Here is a 13,467-nt window from a genome sequence, read left to right as displayed (position 1 = left end):
ATTTTTGGCAAAACACCCAACATTGCTGGCAAAACACCCAACATTTCTGGTGGTGCCGTCAGCAAATTCTCTTGTATTTCTGTTTGTACGCGTCGACTGTCAGTCGACACGCACAAACAGCGTACAAATGCTGGTGATGTTTGCAACATTGTCAAAGTGTTTCGCCAACGTTTTCCTTTGTGTTGTGGTCATCCTAGCGAGACGATACCAACAATGTTGGCCGATGCTCGCGCTTTTTGCAGTTGATCTTTTTTGGGCCGTCTTTATTGTGGTTAGCTGTCTGCTAAGGCACGCTTCTAATTGGAAAGCAATTCATCTGAATTCTTCCTTTTGTTTTACAAACTTACTGAAGTAAACTTCAAAAATGCTCATTTTTAAATAATGAACACAATTTCCAGGACATACAAGGCTAATATTGCTTCTAAGCATTGAACATCTAAAATTGCTTCTAAGCAATGTGAACAAAAGATGGTCAAAATTAAATTAACAAAAAGGGACGGGTTTACATCCTTATACCAGAACCTCGTGTTTAACCAGCCGTCTTTTACGTTTCAGTGCGAAAGCTGCCTTCCCATGTACAACAACAAAGCGTTCCTTCGAGGCACAAACGACGACCCGTACCCATGTGTCAAGTGCGAGTGTAACAATCACGCTAGTGCCTGCTACTACAACAGCTCCCTAGACCCCTCCCCTGCGTCACGAACTGTGGGGGGAGGTGGCGTATGCATCAATTGCCTGCACAACACCGCCGGTCAGTTTTGTCACGTGTGCCGTGACGATTTCTTCCGGGAGCCCGGGAAAAGCCTCAGCGCCGTCGACGTGTGTTCGCCATGTCAGTGTACTGGACCCGGAGTAGAAACAGGAAAAACTAGTTGCGCCAGGGTAAGATGGCCAATCAGAGTGAATTTTAGACCGTAATGGTAACATTTTAGTTGGTTTCTTACGTGTAAATTTGATGGTGAAGCTATGTTATGAATGTTTGATTCCAGAGAGTATCCATACCGCCATACCAAAAATAGTGCCTTTATGCGCAAAATTGCGATTATCCCATAGACTATCTAACGATAGAACGAAGTCGTTGTAGGATGGATTGGATTTGTTTATAAACGTATTGTATCTAGCTCGCTACATCTCACTCACATATCACATCTCACTCGCATTGATCTTATTTGGGCATTAAAAGATTTGTATCACATGTCGGAACCAAAGTCTTCAAGTCATAATTCAATAAAGGAGCTTGAATGGTATTTGTTTTTCTCTCAGGATGACAGCACGCCCGGTGTCATAGCGGGCCAGTGCGAATGCAAACAATACACTCAGGGACGCCAATGCGACGCGTGTAAACCTGGCTTTTACGATCTCAAGTCAAGCCACAGCACCGGTTGCGTGACATGCGGGTGTAACACTGCTGGCACCGTGAACAGAAATGCGTCATGTGACCAAAGTCGCGGCCAGTGTTATTGCAAGTCTAACGTGACAGGAAGAACGTGTGACACGTGTGAGAGTGGGTTTTACGGATTGCGTGACAACGACCCTTCCGGTTGCAGAGCTTGTGAGTGTGACCCGTTTGGTACGTTACCCGGAAGTGTGTGTGACGCGGGCAGCGGTCAATGCCGATGTAAAGCAGGCTCCACAGGGCTTCGGTGTCACTTGTGTGAGGACGGATACCATTCTCTTGATAGCTCGGGCTGCAAGACCTGTAATTGCTCTACCATCGGCGCCAAACCTGGTCTAGTTAACACATGCGACAAGACCAATGGCCAGTGCTATTGTAAGACTTACGTCGAGGGTAAGACTTGCGACCGGTGCAAGACTGGGTACTACAACCTCACAACAGTCAACCAGGACGGGTGCTCCCTGTGTTCGTGCGATCCAAAGGGTATCCAAGGGTCGTCCCTTACTTGTGAGGTGTCTTCTGGGAACTGCACGTGCAAGAAATACGTGAGAGAGCCGACCTGCGGGCAATGCATGAAGGGATACTTCAACCTCAGCAGCAGTAATCCGGAGGGGTGTCAAGCGTGCAATTGTAACCCCAAGGGGACCCTGGGCGGGGACCGTACGCCAGCAGGTGAGTGGGCATAGTATGAGTGGTGAAATGAGGGGCAGTGTAACCTGAGTATCAGGCCCTCCTATGTTCCTATTGTGCCGGCGAGAAACAAGACAAGGGACTGATACAAGTACTGTTCAAATCGCATGTTCTCCTGCCGGATTCCGGCATGGCTCCTGGATGGTCAAAAAAACAAAGGGCACTCGAATGGGACGCGCTGATTGGTTCAGCTATATATAGTACCCTAGCCCGTCGACTGCTCGTTCTCAGAGTAATGGCGGACTCCAAAAGTGCTTTTGACCTTGCGTTAGCAGAATCAGAGAAATCGTTTTCTATAACATTACAAAAAAAAAATATGGATTTTGCCAAGGCCGGTCATTGCGTGTGTTTATTTCTCATTGGTATCGTTTTTTGAAGCGAAGATCTACTAGTTATATCAAAGGCGCTGGATGTCATAATAGCTGCTTAATACTAAATACATCATTGGTAGTTGCTATAAATTTTTAGACAGACCAGGCGCCGAATATACGCAGAATGCTTCAGATGCTTGGAATTGTTTGCGGCGCTTCCCGCGAAATGTTGATGGAGTGAGCTTATCAAATAATGGCATTTGTGTTCAAGCAGCGGTTTGTCTATTTAGACGAAAAAGCCTGTAGTAAATTGATGATGTGAATATCCTGTAGTAATTTAGTGATGTATGGATCTGCAGTCATATACTTAAATCGTAAATCTCCTGAGCCGTGAACTATCTTTGCGTTTCAAATCATTTAGCATAAAGTTACAAGTTAAAGGGGCTGAAGGCGTCGCGTCTAGTATTTATGTCAGGCCTACTTTTATTTTTCCTCTCCGACTTTTGAAAAATAAAATCTCCTGATACTCAGGCTAGGGGCTGTGGGAAGGATTTTGAAGTGATGGGCTGTGGGAAATAGGGGTGAAGTGAGGGGCTGTGGGAAGGAGGGGTAAAATGACGTCCTTATTTACAGAAATCCACTGTACTTCTCAAAATCCACAGGCGAACTCGAGTGCAGTGGTAGTAATGGCAAGTGTGCCTGCCTTACCAACGTCCAAGGGCTTCGCTGCGATCAATGCGTCTCCGCTTACTACTGGAATCCCAGTGGTTATGGCTGCAGTCCTTGTAACTGTGACGCATCTGGCTCTCTGGCCACCAACTGTAACTCCACGGGTTACTGCCAGTGTAAGCCGAATATCGGCGGGCGCAGGTGCGACAGGTGCATGCCGGGAAGCTATGGAGGCCCCGGAAGGTGAGTTGCTTGTCTTATGGGTAAAGCTAAAAGCCGTAGCTAAAAAAGAGGTTGTAGCTACAAAATAGGCGTAGCGTAGCTTAACATAGTCGTAGCTAAAAATAGGCTTAGCTAAAAAAAAGGTTGTAGCAAGAGAGCATAAGATAAGAGAGGGACACTTTGGGTATTACCCGCGCGCCATGTCGATTCCGAATCCGGCTATTGTTAGTAACCACCACCCCACCACTGCGCTTGAGCATCTTTACTCACCCTACCCCCGCGCTTTGGCATTTACATCTTGTTGTTTGCCGCTATTTTGTGACATGAAACCGAAAAAACACCCTATTTGCACAAATACCATCGAAAATTTAATTCTAGCATCAAGGATACGGGCAGTTGCAGTTTATTAAGGGGATGTAGTACTTCGAGGATTGCAAGATTTCCAAAACGAGACTTCATTCAAAATCAAGAGCGGAAAACCTCGTGCTTCAATCACCGTTTTTGCTCTAACTTGCTGCTTCTTCGTGGTTTCTCAACATTCATTATCTTCCCAGTGGTCAAACGAAATCTGTAAGTTAGACATTAGATATAATTTTGATTTTTGTTAATATTCCGGTGAATTGAGAAGGAATCCAAGAAAAATACATTTCATAAACCTATCCTTGTAACGAGGGATGCGTTTTTATTGTGATGATCAAAGCCAGCAAGCTGAAGTATCTGAGCTTTTGTAAAAGTGAGAAAATAAAGAGGGAGATATTACTGTATTTCTTTGATGTTGTTATTATTATATGTTATATTATTATGTTGTTATAATACAAGCTGGTGTCGGGATTTGAATAAAACGCAGTATCAGCCATTTTATCGCTCGTCGGTTTTTTCTTTCTCATTTGACTTCGCCGCTCAGACAAACCAAAACAGTCAAACTATTTCAAGGATTTAGCTTTCTGTGAGTATATTTGCCAATCTTGGTAACTTAAGTTAGACTTGTTTTCTTCTTCCGAGTTATTTTACATGATCTCTTTTCATTCCTATCGAGTTGTCAAAACAACAACACGCAACCCGCGGGGGAGTAGGACAAAATAAAAGGAGCAAATCCTCACGCGCAGTGGTGGGGTGGTGGTTACTAAAAATAGCCGGATTCGGAATCGACATGGCGCGCGGGTAATACCAAAGTGTCCCTCTCTTATCTTATGCTCTCTTGGTTGTAGCTACAAAATAGGCGTAGCTAAAAATAGCCGTAGTTAAAAATAGCCGTAGTTAAAAATAGTCGTAGCTAAAAAAGAAAGAAATTGGCATTGTTAAAAAAATAGTCGTAGCCGAAAAAGTAGTTGTAGCCAAGAGTCGTAGCCAAAAATAGTCATAGCATAAAAATAGTCGTAGCTAAAAATAGTCATATCCAAAAATAGTCGTAGCTAAAAAATAGTCATAGCATAAAAATAGTCGTAGCTAAAAATAGTCATAGCCAAAAAAAGACAAAGCTATAGAAAATTCATAGCTAAAAAAGGCATAGCTAAAACAAAGTCATAGCTTAAAATTCATAGTTAAAAATAGTAATAGCTGTAAAATCCCAACTTTACTTTACTTGGGGGCATGATTCGATTCTTTATCATTATTTTTGGAAGCCAGGTCTTACTCCTCACATGTCTTTGTCACTAGCTGCAAGCCGTGTAACTGTAACATGGCCGGGAGTCTGTCAGACACATGTGACGACTCGGGCAAGTGCAATTGCAAGCCAAACGTCCAGGGAGACAAGTGTGATACTTGCAAAGATGGCACGCAGAACCTACAGGTTAACAACGACTTCGGATGCAGCGGAGGTATGTATGTGCTCAGATATACAACTAAAAGGGCAGGAGGGACAGTTTGTCAGGCTGTATTTTAAATTTTGATTTGATTGTTGTTTCTTTCATGCGACGCTCTCTCTGTGTTTACCTAGAAAACCCGGTCAAGGCAGCTGTCGTGGCGCAAGGGCCAACGTCGAAGCGATAAATGAGACTTGCCCAACTGATAAAAAGGCTTGACCAGGTCTTCTAACTAAACGCAAGGAGCGCATCGCATAAATAAAACAGCGAAGACTAATTCTCATCCCCCTTGCTTCCACCTATAGAAACTTATAAGAAAGACAAACATGTTTTACCTCACACTTAAAAGATTTCCCCAATGCAGATATTTTTCTTAAACATAAGCCATTGTATGATTTCAGTTCCGTCACAGCAACCCGCTCCAGTGATCACTGTCAGCTCATCGCGTAGACTCGACCTGGCGTGGTCCCCCCCAGATAACCCGAACGGGATCATCCTTCGCTACGAGCTTTACAGGAACGGCACAGAGGTCTACCGAGGTGTGATCCGGGGGTACAACGACACCAACCTACAGCCCGACACTCTCTATATTTATTACATCATTACCTACACCGAGGCTGGCTCTACGCGGAGTGCGAACAACGGTGAGGCACGGACGCTCGAAGACGCACCGGAAAGTATCGACCAGCCATCGATTACCGATATTCAGCCGAGGAGCGTGAAGGCATCGTGGACCGCTCCGAACGCCCCGAACGGTATTTTGACAGAGTATCGACTTCTGTCGGTAAACAATCGGAATTCGTCGGAAATCGTGCACTTCGCAGGACTGTCTCTGAGCGCGAGCGTTGACAATCTGAGACCATTTACTAATTATAGCTTTACAGTGGTGGCTTGTAACTCTGGCGGATGCCGCCGAAGTGTTCCGACGTCTATCACAACATTGACGACAGCTCCCGACTTCCAGCCGATGCCTACCGTGAGCCCGCAGCCTGGCGGTACGGTGGTCCACGTGACCTGGGATGAGCCCCCGGTGCCTAATGGGAATATATACATGTATGAGATCTATATGCGGGGGAGGCCGTTCTCTGGAGCTGGAACTTTGAAGTTTAAACTGTATCCCCAAAATAACCCCGAGGACCCGCGTAACACATCGGTCAGCGGACTAACTCCCTTTACAGAATACGAGTTTCGGGTTGTGACTTACACGGCCCCGACCAGCGGTGATACGAGCAGTGAATGGAGGAGACAGCGGACTGCCGAGGGAGGTTGGTACTTCATATTTTGTTTTCATGATACTTTTATATGTTTCCGATGTTTTTAACTCTACCATCCTGCTTCGAACCAATAGAAGAAGGCGTTGTTTTATTAGTCGTCTAGAATCGACGTAACAGTGGCTCGCTATTTCAGTTCGAAGTCATAGATTTTACGTAGCCATCAAGTTGACGCCATCTTGAAAAAGTGAACTTGCAGCTATTTCAAAAAGGAATTGACCAATTCAATTTGCTAATTTTTTTTATAAGCACTATTAAGTTCTATTGCTTTTATACTCACAACTCATAACTCACCGTCATTCCCTTAAAAATATGCTAAAAAACAATTTTATACAGTTTTTAATAGATAAATACATTTTTTAATATAAAGAAACAAAAGAAATAGTTTTAACTGCTTTTGGTTCTATTTATGGATATATTTTTTGTGTTTTATAGTTTTACAACTGCTCAAACAAAGGCGCGCAAGCTGACGTATTCGGCAATTGTAAATTCCTCGATTTTACTCCATAACGTTGAAAAAAAGTCGTTAATCATAATAAATAATTATAGTGGTAGAAATAAAAAGCAGAGCTCTTAACAGTATTTGTATCTTGTTCTACCACAGCGTAGTGCCCCTATCATCTTTCAATTTAACGCATTCTCTTCGAATTTCTAGTATTTCCTTCATGGCCGCTGGCTATTTGACGCCTTGAAGGGGCTGTGAGTTTCACCATAGACAATGAGTTGATTGTAATCAGTGCAGGGATTCCCCAAATAAAACCGATAAACTATCTTGTAGCAATCACCAATGCGTTGGTGGTATAGTGGTGAGCATAGCTGCCTTCCAAGCAGTTGACCCGGGTTCGATTCCCGGCCAACGCATAAATGTTTATTTTGCTTTTTATTGTTCTTCTGTCGCAAAATGTAGCTTTGCACGTTTTTTTAAAAATGAAGTTCATTATTAAATAAGTACCCGTATGTTTTTTTTTTAAAGAAGACAAGTAGAAGCATTAGAAAATTTATATGTAAAACAATATTTTTCTAGTTGTTGAAGTCCGTGACCCGAGGGTGACGGGTTAACCCGTAACTCAATTTGACGGGTACCAGACATCAATGAATAAATGACAAAGAGCAACGGATAGAAACCAGTTTATTTTACTTAATATTTTCAATCGGCCCGATGGTCTAGAGGCATGATTCTCGCTTAGGGTGCGAGAGGTCCCGGGTTCAATTCCCGGTCGGGCCCCACTGTATATTTTGTTTTTTTCCATTTTAGCGATCGATGATGTTTGTCAAGAGATTCTACTTTTCTGGTCTGATTTATATGGTTTCAATATATAAGGTTTTTTACGTTTCCATTAAATCAAACAAAAAGTGATAATATTTTGCGATGGCTTAATGCAGCTATTACTACAAGCAATGTAAACAATTCCCCATCAAATATGATCGAAATTATAACCTTTTCTTGATAAAAAATGTTTCGTGTATTTTACGTTAAGTGAATATTTTAATTTTCCTGAGAAAAACTTTTTAAATTAGACTGTTAAAATATTTGGAGTTTTTAAGACCGGGTCAAAGGATATTAGGAGGTTTTTATTACAAAAAACAGAGCAAATCGAATTTATAAGGAGTGCCTACCCTTAGAAATATGTGCTAGTTTAATATAACTTTTTGTCTACCTAAGACACATCTGAAAGGATGTCGTTGTTCGCTCTAGTGACTCTTTCCGACTTTTCAGTGTTTTCTATGTTTGAATCGTAATTTATTTCATGCTGTTATTTGTACTTTTTCCATATTCAAGTGTTTTTTTTTTCTTTTAACAGTGCCCTCCGGTGAGTCTGCAATGAGCCCGAGCGCATCACCGGCAAGCAGTAGCTCAGTACAAGTCACGTGGTCTCCTCCCCAGACTCCAAACGGTATCATTGAAAGATACATTGTAAAGACTTACAGCCCACCCGCACACAACATTGTTGCTAAGCAACAAGAAGTCAACGTTACGTCATTAGAGGTCGTGGGCTTACGGCCTTACAGCGATTACAAGTTCACTGTTTCCGCCTGCAATAGCTACGCGTGCACAGGCCCCAGTTCCCAAGCTTCGGCGCGGACATTGCCAGCCGCACCGGAAGGTCAAGGTGAACCGGAAGTAATCCATACCAATTCTACTTCCGCCACGCTGAACTGGACTCAGCCCCAGACTCCAAATGGTCCACTGCCACCGGCGTATAACCTTTCGCGCGCTTTTGCCGCAATGCACTACCCCCCACCTGAAGTGATCGCTGGTGCTCATTTCCCGGGCAACGGGTATTACAAATTTCCGGGAAGTTACGTCAGAGAGGGTACTACCAATGAGATCGAGTTGTGGTTCCGCACCCAGTATCCCGATGGTTTGATCCTGTTTCTATCGGACAGCTCGCAAGCGGACCTGCTTGCTGTGGTGCTCCGCGAGGGGAAACCCTGGTTCATCTTTGACTGTCAAACTGGACCAGCGGCCTTCACTGTTAGCGCAGCCGTCACTTTCGATGACAACCAATGGCATCGCTTACAGTTGACTCGTAAAGATAGTGTCGGTACTTTGACAGTAGATGGGATCTACACGGCTTCTGGTTCAAGTTCCGGCGCCAGCACTTTCATCTCCATGGGGACCGGTGTCTACATTGGCGGGCTACCCACAGATTTCATCATCACTCGTTCCGATCCTCCCGCGGCCAGAGTGGGCCGGTACCCATTCATTGGTTGTATTAAAAGTGTGACGTCACAGGGGAGTGGTCCGTGGCAGTGGGAACAAGCGGTCGCTAAGGAGGGTGTGGACCCGGTCATGAACGCCTGTCCTGTCCGTGACAACGAGAAGAAGAACTTACCCGGGGTTTTACTACGAGGCGGTGGTTACATAGCTCTCGCTCCCAGCGTCTTCAATGGGGGTAACGGCATTTTCGTACTTTCCCTCTCTTTCCGGACATACTTCAAGTCCGGACTCTTGTTATTCACCTACGGGCCTTCATCCCACGTCGCGGTCTCACTGGTCAGCGGCCAAATTAAGGTGCGGTTACAAAGCCCTCTAAAAGAAGCTGTGTATACTTCCGCGGTCGCCAATGACCTATGCGATGGGTTCTGGCATCGTGTGGAAATCACTGGAGTCGGAAACTTTAGCTTCGTCTTCACCGTCGATGGGGTCAAAAACGTTGAGACCGCTGTTGATAAAATCGCAGTTACATCTCCCTTGTACATTGGCGGGATACCGCTGGACAATAACAATGCAGTCGCGGCAGCTAATAAAGCAGGACTAGATATTCAGGATACCTTTGGTGGTTGCATCCGGGACGTAACAACCGACACGAATGTTCTGTTTGGTCGGGAGGTACTGGCAATGAGAAACTCCGACTTAGATGGATGTGTTTCTAATAAAACACTGAATGTCACCCAACCCAGTAGCGCATGCGCAGTATTCCAGAGCACTGTCATCACTACCCAAAATACTGTGCGGTATTTCGACACTGGCGTACAGCCGTTTACAGGTTTGTGGCTTGTTGTTGTGTTAAATTAGATTATCCAATGTTTGAGAGGTTCCCTAAATAAAACCGAATGTGTTTGTGGTTTAGTGGTGAGGTGAGGTGTTTTAGTTGAGAACTTCTTGCTTTTAAATTATATTTACTTTTATATTTTTTGCATTTATGTTACTTTTGTTTAATATGCTGCTTACATTTTCTTTTCTTTATTTAGACTACCTGTACAGAGTGAGCAGTTTCCAAGCCGGTACAAGCGGGTCAGCGGATAGTGCTTGGATGTACATGCGCAGCGGGCAAGGAGGTAAGGTCAGGGTAACCAAGCCTGGGCGCAGGAGTAGGGGGACTCGGGAGAAGAGGGGAAATGAACCACGTTGACTATTTTTCATCTTATTTCTGATAAGCATTCGCACCCCAAAAACGTTAATCTTTTTTTTATTATTCGTAATTTATCATTATTTTATAAAGACTATTAGTCGACCGGCCACCCTGTTGTTATTTTATTCACTTTCGAGATTACAAAAGTCTGTTTCCAAGAGAACTTAAAAAATACCAATGAACCACTCTATTTTTATTGTTTATAATAAAGCGACTTATTCGTAAGGAAACCTCAAAATAAAAATGTACGAATGAAGTTTAATACATTGTTGAAGATATGTGATTGAAAATGTATTGGTTACTCACTTGAATTAGCCGATGGAAATGGATGCTTTGCGTGACTCGGCATTGAGCGGGAGCATAAAATGGCGGCGTGATTGGCCTTCTTTAAGAATAACCACAACAGGCGCGTACACAGGATTGAATGAGGGGGGACGGGGTGCGCAGTCATAGTATTATATGGTAAAAACATAGTATTTGAAGACCACTTATTGACCGCCAAGGGGGGTGTGCGCGCCTGCACAATCCATGATTATTAGTCTTACACGAAGTCCTCTAAAATCCAATGTATCTCTTTTACCTTAGATTTACCGACGGTAACGCGTGCTTTGTATGACTCGGTATTGTGCAAAAGCGTAAAACAGCAGTCTTAATGTAACGCGTTTTTTTGTCAGATCCACAAGGTCTTTCTGCGCCGACATCCGCTGTCCCCTTAAAGGGCGGTCGCACAGCTAGCGTCACCTGGAATCCCCCAACTCTACAAAACGGCCTCATCACGCACTACGTCATACGAGCCTATGACGCTTTCGCAAGCGGTAATCCTGTGGATTTCCGCGTGTCTGACCCCGCCCTGCTGAATGTGACAATAACAAATCTGACGCCGTACACAACATACCGTGTGCAAGTGGCGGCGTATACCCAGGGGGGTAGTGCCGAGGGGCCAGGCCTCAGCGTGACTACACTACAAGCAGGTAAGGTCACACTTGCGTGACACCCATGATGCCTTGCATTGCACTCCAACCTGATGGATTCATTTCACATGCGAATAGCCGTGATTGTTCGAGGGTGTGTGATGTGCACCCATCCCAAGATATGTGCCCGTGTCCTGTGATATACTTTGGGGCTTTCAAGGTTTTTCATCACCAAACAAGTTTTAGAGAATTGGCCTGAACTGCTTGTTAAGCTGGTCAATGAAAAGCTAGTAGAGAACTTCTGGTTAAGCTGGTCAATGAAAAGATAATAGAGAACGTTTGTTAAGCTGATCAATGGAAAGATAATAGGAAAGAGGCTTGGGGCAACACAAACCAATATAAATAAACATCCTTACAAAGATCCCTCGAAACGTGTTTAGATTTCCAGTCTTTTTTATGGATGATCAATCGAATTATTGGCATGGCAGTTAAGATTACAGTTGGCTCTTCATAACTCGTTTAGAAATTCGAGTTATCGGTAATGTACTCTGAACTAGCGGGAAAACAGTTCGGGTTCTAGTTCCCTTAGGTCCGGTTAGGTGAATAAACGAGTCTTTCATCCATTTTATCTCTTTTACGTTCTGCCGGAGGGGAAAGTTTCCCATATATTACTCTAATACTGTTTTGTCCTTTCTATCCAACAGCTCCTGAAGAAGTCCCTACCCCCACTGTAAAGGCCGCACCCTTCGCCTTTATCCTCACATGGACCCCTCCCGCCAAGCCGAACGGGGTCATCACCCTCTACAACCTAACGCTAGACGGTCGTCTGATGTATAGCGGGCTCACGCGGGCGTTCAACATCTCCGGCCTTGAAGTATACAACGAGTATACCCTGCAGCTACTCGCTTGTACCGCGGAGGGGTGCACCCTTGGCCCCGCCCTCAAAACACGTACCGGGGAGCTCCCCCCTGAGGGACTTAAGTCACCCAGTATTGTAGTACAGGGCAATGACTCATTGCATGTTCAATGGGATCAGCCAACTAAACCCAACGGTAAACTTATCGGTTACGAAGTTTTGATGGCTACCGTGGACGTACCCTCAGAGTACAGAGTGGCGTACAATGGTTCTGAACGCCAACTCAGCGCGGAAATAGATGGACTTATAACCGGCACCTTGTACTACGTCCGAGTCAAGGCCTTCACGAATGGCGGCGGGACGGTCAGTAACGCTTCCACGGCCCGGACGGTGTCCGGTATTCCTAGCGGGATCCCGGCACCGAGAGTGATCGCGTTGAGTCCCAGTTCACTCCTAGTGATCATCCGTGACCCGTTGAACCCGAACGGTGTCATCACCCGCTACGAGATTTACGAGGACGGAGGGGTCGTCCCAGTCTTGAACGCGACCACCAAGCAGAACTACACGGCCACAGAGTTCCCACCGTACAGCCGCCACACCTACCGCGTTCACATGTGCACCATCAAGGGCTGCAACCCAGGCGAAGAAGCCGTCGCCTACACCCAAGAGATCGCTCCTAACGGCACCGTACACCTCACCGCTACCCTCATTAACCCGACCACCGTTCGCGCAAACTGGTCCCACGTGGCCGTACCTAACGGGCGACTATTCTATAATCTGATGGTCAGCGGTCGCTTTATCGTGCGCGGGTCCATTACCATGGAGACGGAGTTACGTGTTGAGAGGGCTGCACGCGTGGAGTATGCCGGGAGAGAGTTTGAATATGCTGGACTTCTGCCGTATAATCGTTACGAGTTCTTTGTCAACGCGTCTAACACCGTCGGGTATATACTGAGTAACATCATCTCAGGAACGACCGGCGAGGCGGGTAAGTGCTTCGTTTTTATATTTTTATGCGGACAACGAGTCTGGTCTGTTTCTGTCTCCCTCACAAGCGCAAACTAGTGTTACGAGTCCAGAATGCGAGGGAGACTAGGTCTATTTTAGATTTATTAACATAATTCCAGGTGTTTTGACCGGGTTTCCTGTGCTAAGAGATGACCCGCGAGCAGATGCGGGGTCTGGGACTCCGGTCGAACACCTGTGACTACATGAGATTTAGTTATATTTTGGGGATTACAGTCCACTCACCGAATACCTTCATGGTTTGTCCTTTGTTTATGTTCTCTACTAAGGGAAAGGCCATTAGTGGAGGGGGGGGGGGGGGGGGGGAACAAAAAAAGGATACACGATATAAAAACCTCGGGAAAAATGCATGCAGCCCGAACCAGACCAAAAAGAATGCATAAAGAAAGAAAACAAATGTTGCACGTCTTAGAGACAAGAAACAACATGCACGAATAAAACCTCCCCACCCCCTTT

General features: G+C 45.1%; 1 protein-coding gene and 2 non-coding genes across 5 annotated transcripts in view; all 3 read left to right on the top strand.

Moving 5' to 3' along the window:
* LOC5518951 (usherin) overlaps positions 1-13,467 on the top strand; it is a 46,498-nt gene that overhangs the window by 5,104 nt on the left and 27,927 nt on the right. For 2 of the 3 annotated variants that reach the window (XM_048729751.1, XM_048729752.1), the window contains exons 8-16: positions 556-882; positions 1,264-2,068; positions 3,060-3,309; positions 4,945-5,105; positions 5,492-6,355; positions 8,164-9,852; positions 10,058-10,144; positions 10,893-11,189; positions 11,834-12,973. In XM_048729751.1, coding sequence (XP_048585708.1) covers positions 556-882; positions 1,264-2,068; positions 3,060-3,309; positions 4,945-5,105; positions 5,492-6,355; positions 8,164-9,852; positions 10,058-10,144; positions 10,893-11,189; positions 11,834-12,973 — 5,620 coding nt within the window. The remainder of the gene's footprint in view (positions 1-555; positions 883-1,263; positions 2,069-3,059; positions 3,310-4,944; positions 5,106-5,491; positions 6,356-8,163; positions 9,853-10,057; positions 10,145-10,892; positions 11,190-11,833; positions 12,974-13,467) is intronic. The other variant, XM_048729753.1, reaches the window with a different exon arrangement.
* On the top strand, positions 7,151-7,222 carry Trnag-ucc. The gene has a single exon. It is a non-coding gene; the product is annotated as a tRNA-Gly (tRNA).
* Trnap-agg lies at positions 7,515-7,586 on the top strand. The gene has a single exon. It is a non-coding gene; the product is annotated as a tRNA-Pro (tRNA).

The sequence above is a fragment of the Nematostella vectensis genome, chromosome 7 (assembly GCF_932526225.1).
Source record: "Nematostella vectensis chromosome 7, jaNemVect1.1, whole genome shotgun sequence".
NCBI lineage: Eukaryota > Metazoa > Cnidaria > Anthozoa > Actiniaria > Edwardsiidae > Nematostella > Nematostella vectensis.
The sequence above is the reverse complement of the archived record's forward strand: the minus strand, read 5'-3'. Positions and strand labels throughout refer to the sequence as shown.